The sequence below is a fragment of the Camelus dromedarius genome, chromosome 3 (assembly GCF_036321535.1).
Source record: "Camelus dromedarius isolate mCamDro1 chromosome 3, mCamDro1.pat, whole genome shotgun sequence".
Classification (NCBI taxonomy): Eukaryota; Metazoa; Chordata; class Mammalia; order Artiodactyla; family Camelidae; genus Camelus; species Camelus dromedarius.
In genome coordinates, this window is record NC_087438.1 from 53,900,906 (window position 1) to 53,914,233 (window position 13,328).

The 13,328-nt window shown below is 36.8% G+C and overlaps 1 protein-coding gene across 2 annotated transcripts in view; it reads left to right on the top strand.

The window, feature by feature from the left end:
* Positions 1-13,328, top strand: part of RASGRF2 (Ras protein specific guanine nucleotide releasing factor 2) — a 208,538-nt gene that overhangs the window by 95,644 nt on the left and 99,566 nt on the right. For both annotated transcript variants that reach the window (XM_031447414.2, XM_031447421.2), the window contains exons 10-12: positions 3,730-3,890; positions 5,060-5,126; positions 5,660-5,796. In XM_031447414.2, coding sequence (XP_031303274.1) covers positions 3,730-3,890; positions 5,060-5,126; positions 5,660-5,796 — 365 coding nt within the window. The remainder of the gene's footprint in view (positions 1-3,729; positions 3,891-5,059; positions 5,127-5,659; positions 5,797-13,328) is intronic.

Sequence of the window (13,328 nt, forward strand, 5' to 3'; positions counted from 1 at the left end):
CAGCTATTAATATATCTGATGTTATTGTATTGATGTTGATATAATGATTTGCCTTTCAGCAGTATTTTTCTGTATTTGTGTGGCTTGGTTAGTCTGCCAAGGAATTATTCAATAAAGGTGGTTAAAAAAAAAACCTGACCTTAATCTGAAAGTAGAAAATAATCCAATTATGGACAATTTGGAAAGTTTGCATTGTTTTGCTTTGGTTGCTACTTTTACTAAACACCTTTAACAAGTTTTAAAGCCCATGGAGGTGGGTTTAAAAAATTGTTTTTAAACCTTGAGGGATTCTATTTTGTATGAAATGGACTGCAGTTTATCTCTAATTGTATACCAGTATTTGTGTTATTTACTTTTAAGGATGATAGGCAGTCTTGTTTTCAGTGTGTATATGCATGTGCAAACACATAAACACAAATAGGTGTGTGGTTTCAATCTGAAATGAATTTTTATTCTGAGGGCTAGAAAAAAATAAGTCATCTAGGTCATCTGAAAGGCTTCTTCAAAATATGGGTGTCAACCAATCCTGAATGTCAATTCGTGGGAATTTAGCAATTGAAATAACAGGTTTTTTTGTAAATTGATTCCAGTTATTAGATGATAAGTAGGATGCAAAGGACTGTATCATAGCAGTGATCTGGCATTGTCATTTATTTTCCAAAATCTTTTCAGAGTTTCTTGAGCAAATGTTTAAGTGTCTGAGGCAGTAATAGGTAGATGATATAGCCACGCCATGGAGGTCAAATCCTTGCTGTGTGATATTGGGCAATTTACTTAACCTCTCTTTGCCTTAGTTTCCTCTAAATTGGGGTTCATAGTAGCACCTGTCTTTTAGGGTTGTTGTGAATTAAATGAGCTAATACTCACAAAATCTTCTAGACTAGTGTCTGTGAGATTTTAACATAAACTTTAAAAATCAGGATCTAAATTTTGGAGTGAGTGTCTATTTTCAATAACATGAAATAGGTATGAATTTTTATTAGATGATAAAGGCAAGCTAACTTGACATTTTGTGCCAAAGCCGTTACACATCATCCATTATCTTGAGGGAATGTGAATTAGGAAAAATTTTAAAAGGTGACTGAATTTGGAGCTAAATGCATTGAGAACGAGACATGGACCTTTCTGGTACTTTAGTCATTCCCAGACTCAAAAATACTTACAATGTACCAGTGTTCTTTGAAATTGTAACCTGGGGTGTAGACATTGTTACATCTTCTCAAATGCCTAACCCAATAACCTGGAAACTGCTCTTCATTTTTTTTCACTCCTGAATTGAAAATCAAGAATAAGGGCATTAGCCAATCCTGAATGCCACGTTGGGGAAAATTAGTGATTGGAAAATGGAAGTGTTTATGTAAGTTGGCCCTGGTTGTTAGACTGATGATGGCGATGCGAGGGACTGTATCATAGCAGTGGCCTGATACTGAAGAATTACTGATTTAAGACTAATAATTTCTCTAATTTGTATTAACTAGAAAGGAATCTTCAAGTCTTGTGGTTGTGTTGAAACATCATGTCAAACGTAAGATGAAATGTGAAAAATATCCACTTAAACTGTGTCCTTCGACATGGTTATTTTATGAACCAGTGTTGAAATTTCTTACTTTTCATTCAGATGTATAGATTTCTGTGCATACCTAATGCATAGAGTCTCCTAGTTGGATATGAGAGGAATAGTTACAGATAAAGTGTGTTAGTGTATAGTTGCCAAGGAAACATTTGTTTTTTTTAACCTCAAAGCTAAAATTCACGTAATTACTAATACACGAGCTAACAGTATATTCTATAATTTCTGATTTATAAAGTTGTTAAATACAAGAAGCCTTTACCAATGAACACACTGTTATCCAATTTTCATCGCCTTGGTTATATCCTTCCTGAAAATGACTCCCAACCAGCTTATCCACCTGTCTGTGGCGCAGTCTTTGGCTCTGCCCTAACCCATCTGCCTGGATGACTCACAACTGCCCAGGACAAAGCTAGAACTTACTGTCTTTTCCCATCCATTCCCTTTCCGAGTTCAGTTTTTATGTGGCTGAATCCACATAAAAATCCACCATCTCCTGGCTGGGCCACTCAGTTAGCTGTGACCTTAGGATAGCAGCTTAGCCTGCAGGCTCTGGTTTCGCCTTGTGAGATGAGGGGATGAGCCAGGTCCTCTGAAAGATCTCCTCTGGCTTAGATCCCACCCTCTGGGTCTCATGAGTACAGTCCTGCTGCTGTTACCTGCTCAGGTACTCATCTAAGAGTTCTGCTGTCTGCTTTTTCTTCTCTCCTTTAGTCTTCATGTTTAATTACCTGCTGCCTGCACTCTCCACTAGTGTGCTCCCACCTCTCTCCTCCATCTTACCTGTTCCCTCTGCTGGAACCAAGCCTTCCCCTGCATTGTTCTCCAGTCCCCGCCCTCCCCAGGACTGCCTCTGTGTTATTCTTTAAACCCTGAATAGCTGCTGACTCTGACTCTGGCAAGCAACCCCACCTCAATATTCACCTGGGTAGATGGAATCAGGGCATAGACACTTGGGTTCTTTACCCCCTGCACATCTTTGGATCTCTGTTAAAAAGTAAATGCTATTTGGAATATTCATATGTTAGCGTGAACCTTTTGTGACCCACAATCATAGTTTAACTATTTTATATAATGTAGAAATTTAGAGGATTTTATTCTCCACTTATAGGAATAATTTGGGCTCGTTTAAAAAAAAAATCAGGAAACCCAGAAAACGTGTGAAGAAGAAAATAAGGTTGCCTGCAGTCTCATCTCTTAGTGATGACCACTGTTAGTATTTAAAGGATGAATATGCATTTAACATTTCTTATGAGACTGATAGGAGCCTTTGTAAGGCTGCACTTGGGGTAGGTGGTGGATTAAACAGATAGAAATATTACTGGCTCGAGGCATTTCAGAAGTCAGAGGCAAGGTATTTGCAAGCATCTTTTTTAGTTCTTTTTGGTTTGATTTTTAACTTAGATTGGAATTTTATTTGGGGGGGAGCAGGAGATCATTACTGGGGTAAAATTATATAAAGCCTTTGCATAACTCCTCACATTAAATGGAAGACAATTTTACTTATAGGAATGTTCTGGGTATAGATTTTATGTAGTTTCTTTTCCATTTAGATTCTACAAAGAATTTTTATCACATATAATTTAAATGTTACCTGAAATAGCTGCCCTTTAAAAATAGTCCTTAACTAAATTGTGTTGAATTGTATAATTTATGTATTTTTATAGTATAGATGTATTGTACATTCTCTATGTAAAATACAAAGTAAATTATATCAGTGCTATTTATCTACCTTCAGTGCTTATGAAGAATAAATTCTATTTGCTTTTTATTATATTATTTTATTACTACATGTAATTATACAATATGTACCTTATTCTTAAGTAAGTAAGTTGATTGAGATCAGATTACCAAGGACAAATGGCAGAAGTGCCTTGTTTTTTGAATTCAATTTGGCTTTCTTTTAAATTTACTCTCCAGCTTATAGATAAATAATCAAGTCTAAAGTGTTTTTACAAAAATAGTAGGAATTAGTGTGACCTTTAAAACATAATGCGTTGTTTCATCTGCTCAGAGTGCAGGGGACTTACTTGTTCCAATGATGCATCAAATAAATCCTTGGTATCTGGGGGAACAGGCCCTAGTGTTTTTGCATCAGGATCAGCTCTCACTTGACAGAATTTTAATTGCTGTGTGTTCTTCACTTTTGTGATCACCAGGTTCTCTTATTCAAGTACCTTCTGTTGAGAGGGGGAAACTTAGTAAAGTTCGCCTGGGTTCATTGTCTTTGAAAAAGGAAGGAGAAAGACAGTGCTTCTTATTTACAAAACACTTTTTAATTTGTACAAGAAGTTCAGGAGGAAAGCTGCATCTGCTCAAGGTACCGGTTTTACCTGACTCTATCTTTTATGTGCCATGCACTTAAGAGGCACTGAGGTTAATTTAATTATGACTTTCCCATGTCTGCTGGGAATTATGACATTCCCAATCATAAAACAGATTGTCATGATTGTATGGTAAGGTAATGTACAGTTACCAACTTTGACATTTACTTTGTTGTCAATTGGATCCAAAGTAATAGAAATTTAAGTGTGCATTGCTATAAAGAAGTGCAATTAAGATCACAACTTGGACAAATGATGACTGCTGAGCTACAAAAATCTTGTCAAATTACTATAGTGTACTGATTATGTAATATTTGCTAAGTGCTATTTCATCTTGCTCAGTACCAAGAGTTAGCACACTGTGGCACACAGCTTGCTGCCTGTTTTTGATAATAAAGTTTTATTGGCACACAGCGACACTCATTTTTTAACATATTGTCCCTGGTTGTTTTCATGCTTTTTCAAATGGCAGATTTTAGCAGTTGTGATAGAGGTTATATGGCTTGAAAAGCCTAAAAGATTTACTATCTGGCCCTTTACAAAAAAGGTTTGCCTATCTGTCCCTTCTGTTACTAGTGCCTAAAAATATCCAACATCATGACAATGGCTTTCTACTGCTTAAATCACTTTCTGGTTGGAGAGTTCCACCCTGTGCTGAGCTGCATTCACTCTACAGCGCCCCTAAGGTGCCATATCGTCTCCCATAGACTGACTTGCTAGATTTTATAAACATTGGGAGTGAGAATGGGTGGGGTGGTGGGAATCTTGAAGTTCAGTGAATTCAGTTACTTTTGCACATCCAAGTTTAATTTTAGACTCTATGAAAAATCATTTATGATGCAGAATTGCTGTTTTCTTCTGTGGCAATTTGAATGTAAGGTTTACACACAAAAAATGTAAAAAAAAAAAAAAAACCACCGCATACACATTGGGGGAGGGTATATAGCTCAGTGGTAGAACATGTGCTTAGCATGCACGAGGTCCTCGGTTCAATCCCCAGTACCTCCACTAAACAAACAAACAAACAAACCTGATCCACCCCCCCCAAATCCTCCAAAATGTAAAAAACAAAACAAAACCATAAATGAATGTAAGGTTTACAAATCATAGCTTCTGACCTATGCAAGACGCTCATCCTCTTAATGAAAAATCGCTTTGTTTCCAGACAGGTGGAGTTCTCTCTCTAATAGAATGTACGTTGGTGGAGGAGCCCGATGCCAGCGATGATGACTGTAAGTCACATTCTACCACTTAGAGTTATATTAGGATTTAAAAGTCCTATGGTTTTTATTCATTCATAGCTAAGAAGAGCTGCTTAAGGAGGCAGGAAGTAAGTAAAGGATAATAAACTCCCTGAATTCATTTATAGATGAAAAATTCTGTTGAACCCTTTAACCTGCGAGCCTTGTTAAGCCATCTTTGGGAATTCACACTTTACTGAATTTGTTTCATGATAGTGACTTCTCTGTGGTAGAGAAGAAAGAAATTGAATTAGAACGTTGGAATTCTGTAAATTATGGAAATTTAAAAAAAACATGAAATGAGAAAGAGCACAGGATCCTAGTCCTAAGTAACCTACTGATCTCAGCCTTTTCATCTGCTTGTGAGCTTCACAAAGCCACCCCCATACCCAAGCAGCACCAGATTGCTGAAATGAGATTCCGGACTTAAGTGCACGTCAATTGTATTACCAGAATTATGTGACAGCAGCTATCACTCATATGTTTGTATTCGTATCTAATTGTTGGGCTTATGTGTGTTGAAGCCAAAGGTTCTGGGCAAGTGTTTGGACACCTGGATTTTAAAATAGTGGTGGAGCCTCCTGATGCTGCCCCTTTCACTGTAGTCTTGTTAGCACCTTCACGCCAGGAGAAAGCTGCCTGGACCAGTGACATAAGTCAGGTAAGCAAGAGGCTTTGCCATCAGTTGGTTTTTGTTTTTGTTTTTTGTTTTTAATTTCATAGCATAAGTTTTGGGAGAGGAATTTTAGAGTCAGTTTATTTTTATTAAAATATTATGTCTGGTCGCCATGGCCACTACCATCACCACTATGTATTTCAATATACTGGATCATTTGTTGTTGTTGTTGTTATTTGTTTAGAATTTACCTGAAATGAAGTCATTGCATTTTGTTTCCTGGGCATTTTTGTACAAGCTGTCAATGTAATCAGTTGTGTTGAATAATGTTAAAACTGTCCTGTTAGCGATAAATTCTCAATGACCCCACTAAAGTTTATTTGCTTGTTACTGAGGTAGGAGAATGGTGAGAGATGTAAAAACAGCTAATAAGGACTGTGGTGAGAAATCACAAATTAAGGAATCAAATCAGAGAAGAAATACTGTCTGTTACATGAAGTCTGAAAATGAGCTTCTGTGTTTTATCTGCAAACAATCAGGGAACAGATTTGCTTCCCTTTCCTTGCTCAGCAATGCCCAGTTAGGGAATTGCTGCTTTTATTCAGGATTTGAAAGAATGTCAAAACTAGTGATGATGGGGCTTGGGTGTTCTTAAATCCAAGCTCCACATTACTTTTGGCTCCATTAACCAAACTAGATGAAAAGGAAAGCTGTGTAAGGAAAATATTAAAAGAAAGTTTGATAATTATCTTCAAAGTTGTTAACTCAAGGAAGTTTGGGGCAAACAGGAAAGGCATTTCCTATAGATTTCATTGCCTTCCTTTTCTGAAGAGCTTACAGTAATTTATATATGACAGGTATAAATATGAACTGTATCATAGTTCTTCAGATACTTAATTTTTTTCTGAGTGACTGAAAGCTGAAGGGAAATAGAAAGAAAATGAATAGGAAAAATAATTATTTTTATACGTGAAAGAAATTTTACAGACCTAATCTCATTTGACTCTCACAATACTATTCTGAAGGTAAACAGAAATAGTAGTCCCATTTCACAGGTGAGAAAACTGAGGTTTGGAAGGCTGAGCATTTGTTAGAAGTTACACGACTGTGTTGAGTCAGGACTCTAACCTAGGTCTTTTATTAGCACTCTCACTATCCTCTACTGAACACTGGAGTTTTACTTCTTTACTCCCAGGAGTGTTTTGATGATTGAATAAATAGGTGAAGTTAAGGTGCTTCTTTTCTGGCTAACAAAGGAATGAAAATATGGGATCTTGTATATTTGTATAATTACAAATCCTTGTAGTGATTTATTAATAGTTTCATTAGCTCTGTGCTGTGTGAATTAATACTTAATTATGTCTCTGCAATGCCTTTCTTACTTTATGAAACTCTGAATCAGTCACTGATTCTACGAACGTTAATTGAGCAATCACGATGTGCTGCCAGGGTTCGTGTAGGTACCAGGGATATGGCAATGGTCCCTGCTCTCAAGGAGACAGGCAGGTGAGTGTGAATAAAGGGAAGGAGACAAAATGCAGCAAAATTTTGTATGTGTTGTGAAGCCAAAATGAGTAGGAAGATTGGGGAGAATAGGAATACAGGCAAAGATGTTTCGCCAACTGCTTATAGCTTCTACCTTATGATGTAACTGGGGCTCCTGAGATACAGAGTTGATAAAAACTTTAAGTGATCTTCCTTAATGTGCTAGTAAGGCATTGGTAAGGGAGAAAAGACCCATGGGGTGCATGAATGATTCTATGCTCGGTCCTTTAAAGAAAGGATTTGATACTTTGCCTTCCAGAAGCGTCCAAGTGAGACTCCCTACTTAGACTACATCTTGAGTTGAGTATACAACTTTGTCCTGTTTCTCCAAGTTGCTATGCCTAGTATGTTAAATTGTACTAGCTTATGTGTACAATTGAATTGGAGAAGGAAACAACAGAAAGTTGTATCTTTTTGAGTGATGGTAATAGCATTATGTAAAATTACTATGTTCAGTCGAGCCTTAATATTTGTGTGGCTTTGACACTTAAGATTTCAGCCATTCAACAAATACATTTATGCAGTGATGCTATATGCCAGGCGCTGTTTAGGCACTTGTGATAGATCATGAACAGGAGGCAAAAGCAAAAAATTCCCTGATCTTGTGTAGCTTACATTCTAGCATGGAGAAAACTGAAAATAAACAGTAATCATAATAAATGACTATATACTATTTCATGTTAGATGATGATAGGGCAGGATAAGAAGAATTGGGCACCTGGAGGTAGAGGTGGATCAGTACAGTTTTTAAAAGGTGGTTATCTCATTATGAAGAAGACATCTAAACCAAGATCCAAAAACAAAGGTCATGGAAATACCGTGTAGATATGTAATGAAGGGAAAGTCATTCCAAACAAAAGGAATAGCCACTGCAGAGACTCTAGAGTAGGAGGACTCTGCATATTTTAAGAAATAGCATGAAGGAGTGTGTGGCTGAAGGGGAATGTACAAGGGGGGAAATAGAAAAAGAAAAAGTAATGTAAGTGGTGTTGTTAAGTAAGCAGTGGGATTGTAAGTGGTGTTGTTAAGTAAGCAGCGCTTAGGGAAGAGGTCCAGGTGGGCGGCTCTGCCATTTAGATGGTATTTAGGGCTGTGAGACTGTTGAGATCACTCGGAGTAAATGTAGGTAGAAATGAGAAGAGGGCCATGGACTGAGTGAGGAAGCAGGGAGAAAAGCAAAGAAGACTGAGAAGGAACCAGCAGTGCAATTGGAGGATAGCCAAGGGGGTGTGGTGTCCAGTATGTCCAGTGAAGAAAATGTATCAAGATGAAGGGAGTGGTCACGGGTTAACTGCTTCTAAAAGTTGAGTATGGCAGTGAGCATTCTGGGATACTTAGTGATTTTCCTGATGCCGGGTTTGAATGGTGGGTGGTGGAGGCAAATTACTTTACAATTGTTTGAGCCTAGCCTACTGCTCAGCAGCCTGCATCTCAACTGGGTTTTGTTCTCTGCTTAAAGCATTTTCACTTTATAGGGGGAAGTTATGGGCTATACATACATTGATGGAATTTGTCAGTCTCCCAGGTATGCCTCTGGACATATTCATTATTAATCAGATGAGCATTTGGAATGCTTAAAAATGTACTTTTTAATATTTTATTATGTAAATGTAAAAATATGGACACAAAAAGGAACTTAACATGCTTCCAACACCCAGACCACTAAATAAATGTTAATCAAAGTATTTTCCACAGATAACTATGTAGGGTTACCTGAGAGATTTTTTGAAATGCAGATTTCTGAACCCACATTCCAGACACCCCCCCTCCCCGGTTTACCAAGCTCCACAGATCACTTTTGCACAATTAAATTAGAGAAAGTTTGCTCTGAAAATCAAATGTTTCATATTTAAAACTCTTACAGTCCTGCCATACAGAAATAACTTAACAGTTTAGCTCTCGGTGTATATATGAATCATTTTTTGCTTTTTATTTCTTCCCATATTCCTATGAATTCTTCCTATTGACGTCTTCTAATAGCAAGTATATATGTTTTATTTATATGTATATATACACACACACACACACACATTACCATGTTAACGTACCACTTTTCTAGCTCTTTCTGAATAATTAGGCATATGGGCAGTTTCCAAGTTTCAGCATTAATATTTGATGTAGTGCTAAACATCTTCTGTGCAGGAGTTTCTCGCCCTTTCAAGGTCCTTTGTTGGTGTATCTTGCCCGCAGTGTTTAAGGCTGGTACAGAGGGCCTGATTGCTGGCATGACTTCATGAAACGTAACTCAGCAGTCTGCCCAAATGCTCCAAGAAGTATATAACTCATTATTTCATGACATCACAACAAGGTATTTATGCAGCTTTCCTCTAAGTCCTGCCAGTGTTGAGTTTTGTCACATTTATCACATTTTCTTATTTAATGGGAAAGTTTCTTACTTTCTAGTGGTTTTAATTTACATTTCTGTAATTATCAGTGATATGAACATTTCACTGTTTCTATTTGTTGTCTGTTTATACCAAATGGACATTTATCCATTGGAGCTATCCATATTGACTAGGGAAATGACCATTTTCTTTCAGTCCAAATTATGAATATGTTCTCCATTATTTTGTCTTTTTATTTCAGTCACTTTTTATTTTGCAAAATTTTAATTTTTTTCTACCTTGATTTGACACCACCTTGCTAAACTGTTGCACCATGTTATAGTAATCACATGCAGCTCTTATTTGAGGTAATAAAGTGCTGCCTGAGTATTGACAGAATCCCGGTTTCACATGAAGAATTCTATACAAAAATTAAGACTTTTGGCTTTGTCAGGCCTCTCTCTCTGAAGCTGTAATTTTTAGAAGTAACAATTGCTTGAATGATTAATTATACTTTCAGTTCCACCAGCAAGGTCATAATTAACCATTGGTGCCTCCAACAAAATGTACAAGTGGTTAATGGTCTTGACCAATAATTCTTCCCTTTTTCATCTATTTATAGGGAAAAATTTGAGGCTGAAGATTTGACCGTTCAGTTCAGTATAGTGCTTTCATTTGTGCATGTCCTACTGTCGTACATAATGGTGTATTAAACAGGTTTTTCTGTAATTATGGGTATTAACTAAAATGCAGAATTAAAATTCACCTCTAAGCTTCTTGGTTTGGGCAGATGTGTCAAAATATAGACCTTGTATAGACAAATTTGTAGCACACTGAATGCTTCCTCCCTTAAAATAGCTTCTCTGGATTTTTTACTTTAATATAAAAAGGTGAATTAAAAGAAAAATTGAATCTCCTTTTCTTTCCACTACATAGAAGTATTAAGGTAAAAAATATAGTGACATAGTCGACCACTGACCTTTGACTAGATATCTCCTTAAGCAAGACCCTCAGAAAACCCTGCTGGAGAAGCCATTCTCAACCCTCCTTCAAGGACCACCTGCATCAAAATTACCTGGGGCTTTTGTGAATGTGCATATTCCCAGGCCTGCCCCTAGTTGTAGTAGTCACAAACTAGAATAGCTGTGACCTAGGAATCTGCTTTTCTTATCCTGTTAATATCAAGGTTTACAGTAATTCACGTAAATTCAGTGTGTCCTTAAAGGTATGTGACACCCTGGTTATTTTCATGTCTTCTTAAACAAGTGAACTGTATTCATATTCCCCGGGATCAATCTCTTTTCCCCAACACAATCAAGATATGTGCTTATATAATTGTGAATATATACCATGGCTTCCAATGTAAATATATTCATACACACATTCATAAATACAAATTCTATTGTAGCTTAACTTTTTTTTTTCTGGAAGAGAATGCTTTCTTCAATGTAACAGTAATAAAAATGGAAGTGAGTTAAAAGCAGAATACTCTGGTTGAAGTAGAATTGGTGGACCCAAACCCTCCAGGAGACCTCTTTGTTCACACTCATATTGTCACAGAAGCCTCTCTGTGGAACCCCTAAGAAATAAGGAGTCCATTTCAAAACCATGCCTTTATTGTAAATATACCATAATATGTTTTATATATACATGTATGTATATATGTGTATATACATATTCATCTATCCCATAGATGAAGAGTATGTGTCAATTCTCAAAGACCTTTCTGTACAATTAAATATGACTTTTTATTAATCTTTTGAGCTATATGGTTCAGCTGTGTTTTCTTCTCCTGAAACTTGGGTGTAAGTGAAAATTTCTTTGCCTTCCTATTGAAAATAATTTTAATGCTTAACACAATGAATCAAAAAGACTTATGAATGAGGTTTGACATTGGATAATGAGATGTTCAAAAGTAGTCACATAAATCTTCTCTTTTGGATCTAAAACATTTATCTCAAGTTCCAATTCTGGCATTGTAGAGGACTGCACCGATTTCGATCCCCTCTAGCTACAAATCCAGAAATGTTTAATACATAGGATCAGTATAATTTAAAAAATTATACATTGGTGATATTTACAAATATAAAGGGAAATCTCTAGTTGCCAGAAATAACAAAGGAACTTAAAGTCAGGGCAGAAGTCATGTAAACTAAAGACATAGGGACTTGGGAATGATTTTAGATTAGATATTGGTCCCACACCTGAGGGATATTAGCAGAAGGAGCAAGGGGTATCCTTGGGCCCCTTAAAGGAATTGAGATCCCTATTTAAAGCCTGGGCATTGGAAGGCTGTCCCTTCCATGAAATAAGAACTCAAAACCACCCAATAAGCCAGAAAGATATAAAGTAGTTTGTCTTTGTCTTGGGTTCTGAAATTTTTAAAATCTCCTTTGAAAAAAATGAATGTGTTTCTGGCCTATGGCTTTGAAATTCAGATTTATAATATTCACATGGTATGAAAATTCCAAACTGAGAAATTTACACAAAAACAATTTTTGGACTGTTGCTATCTCAAGAATGCTTGGTAGAAGCAAACACAAAGTCACTTCATTAGCAACACTTTAGCAGTTCAGGACGCATGATGACGTGCTCAAAATTGAAAATTACGAATCTTGTGAGTAAACGATCTGTCATGAGCAAGAGTCAGAAGATCCACTGAGCAGTAAAGTTAGCACTGCTGGAACTTCAGATAATAGAGCAATAACTTAGAAAAGACTGTAAAAAAGAATGTTTAAAATATAATAAAGCTATGGAAGGAAGGAAGGAAAGAAGGAAGGAAGGACGAGAAGGAAGAAAGAAGGAAATAAAAGAATAGACCACTGTGTAAAAAGGACCAGTCTGGTCTGTCAAAGAACCAAATAGAAAATCTGAACGTGGAAACTATAGTCCTATGTCATCCTAAGGCTGTTGGCTGTGTAACTATGCTATTGCTTAGAATGTTAAAGGAAATTGAAGGAACACTGTTCATTTTCACAGTCCTCACCAAACACCATCTCTGTCCTCCCACTTCCTGTGTTGGTTATCCAGGTGGCATCCTCATTCTGCTTAAGAATCATTGAGACTAAAAAGTCTAAAGAGCTATAAAAGTCGCTGGGGTGAAGGATCACTTATCCCCTCCTTTCTCTCCCTGTCTGTCTGTCTTGTCCTGTCTGTCTTGTCCCCATACAAGCCTTTTCCTTATGCCCCCAAAATCCACACTCATAGTTTCATAAGAACAGGGATAATGTTAATGCATTTTCCCCTTGGAATTAGGAAAATGAATTTAAAGTGGTTTGCCTTACTCATATTTAAAGCTCTTTCATATATTCTTTCTCTGCTACCTGCCCTCATCTTCCCAGCATTTAGCCCAGTATCTGTCACATAGTAAGTTCTTAACAAACGCAGTTGTGAGCTCCTCGTTTAATAACATCCCTAATGGCATATAATCAGTGCATCTTCTTGGTGCTCTTGAGAATCCACAAGATAGACTAGTTTTAGTTAAGCTCTGTGTCATTCAAGACATTTGGCCAGGCTTTATCGCTTTTAAACATATTTGCATTTTCCACTGCATTTTCTAATTCAAAATTGCCTAATAGTGATAATCATCTTTGAATGTTACCCTGTTATTCCTTCTTGATTTTATTCAGTAACTCATCAATTTCCAATATTTCTTTCTTCAAAATGTTTCCCTCCATCCCTGCCTCTTCATTCCCATGGGCTGCCTCA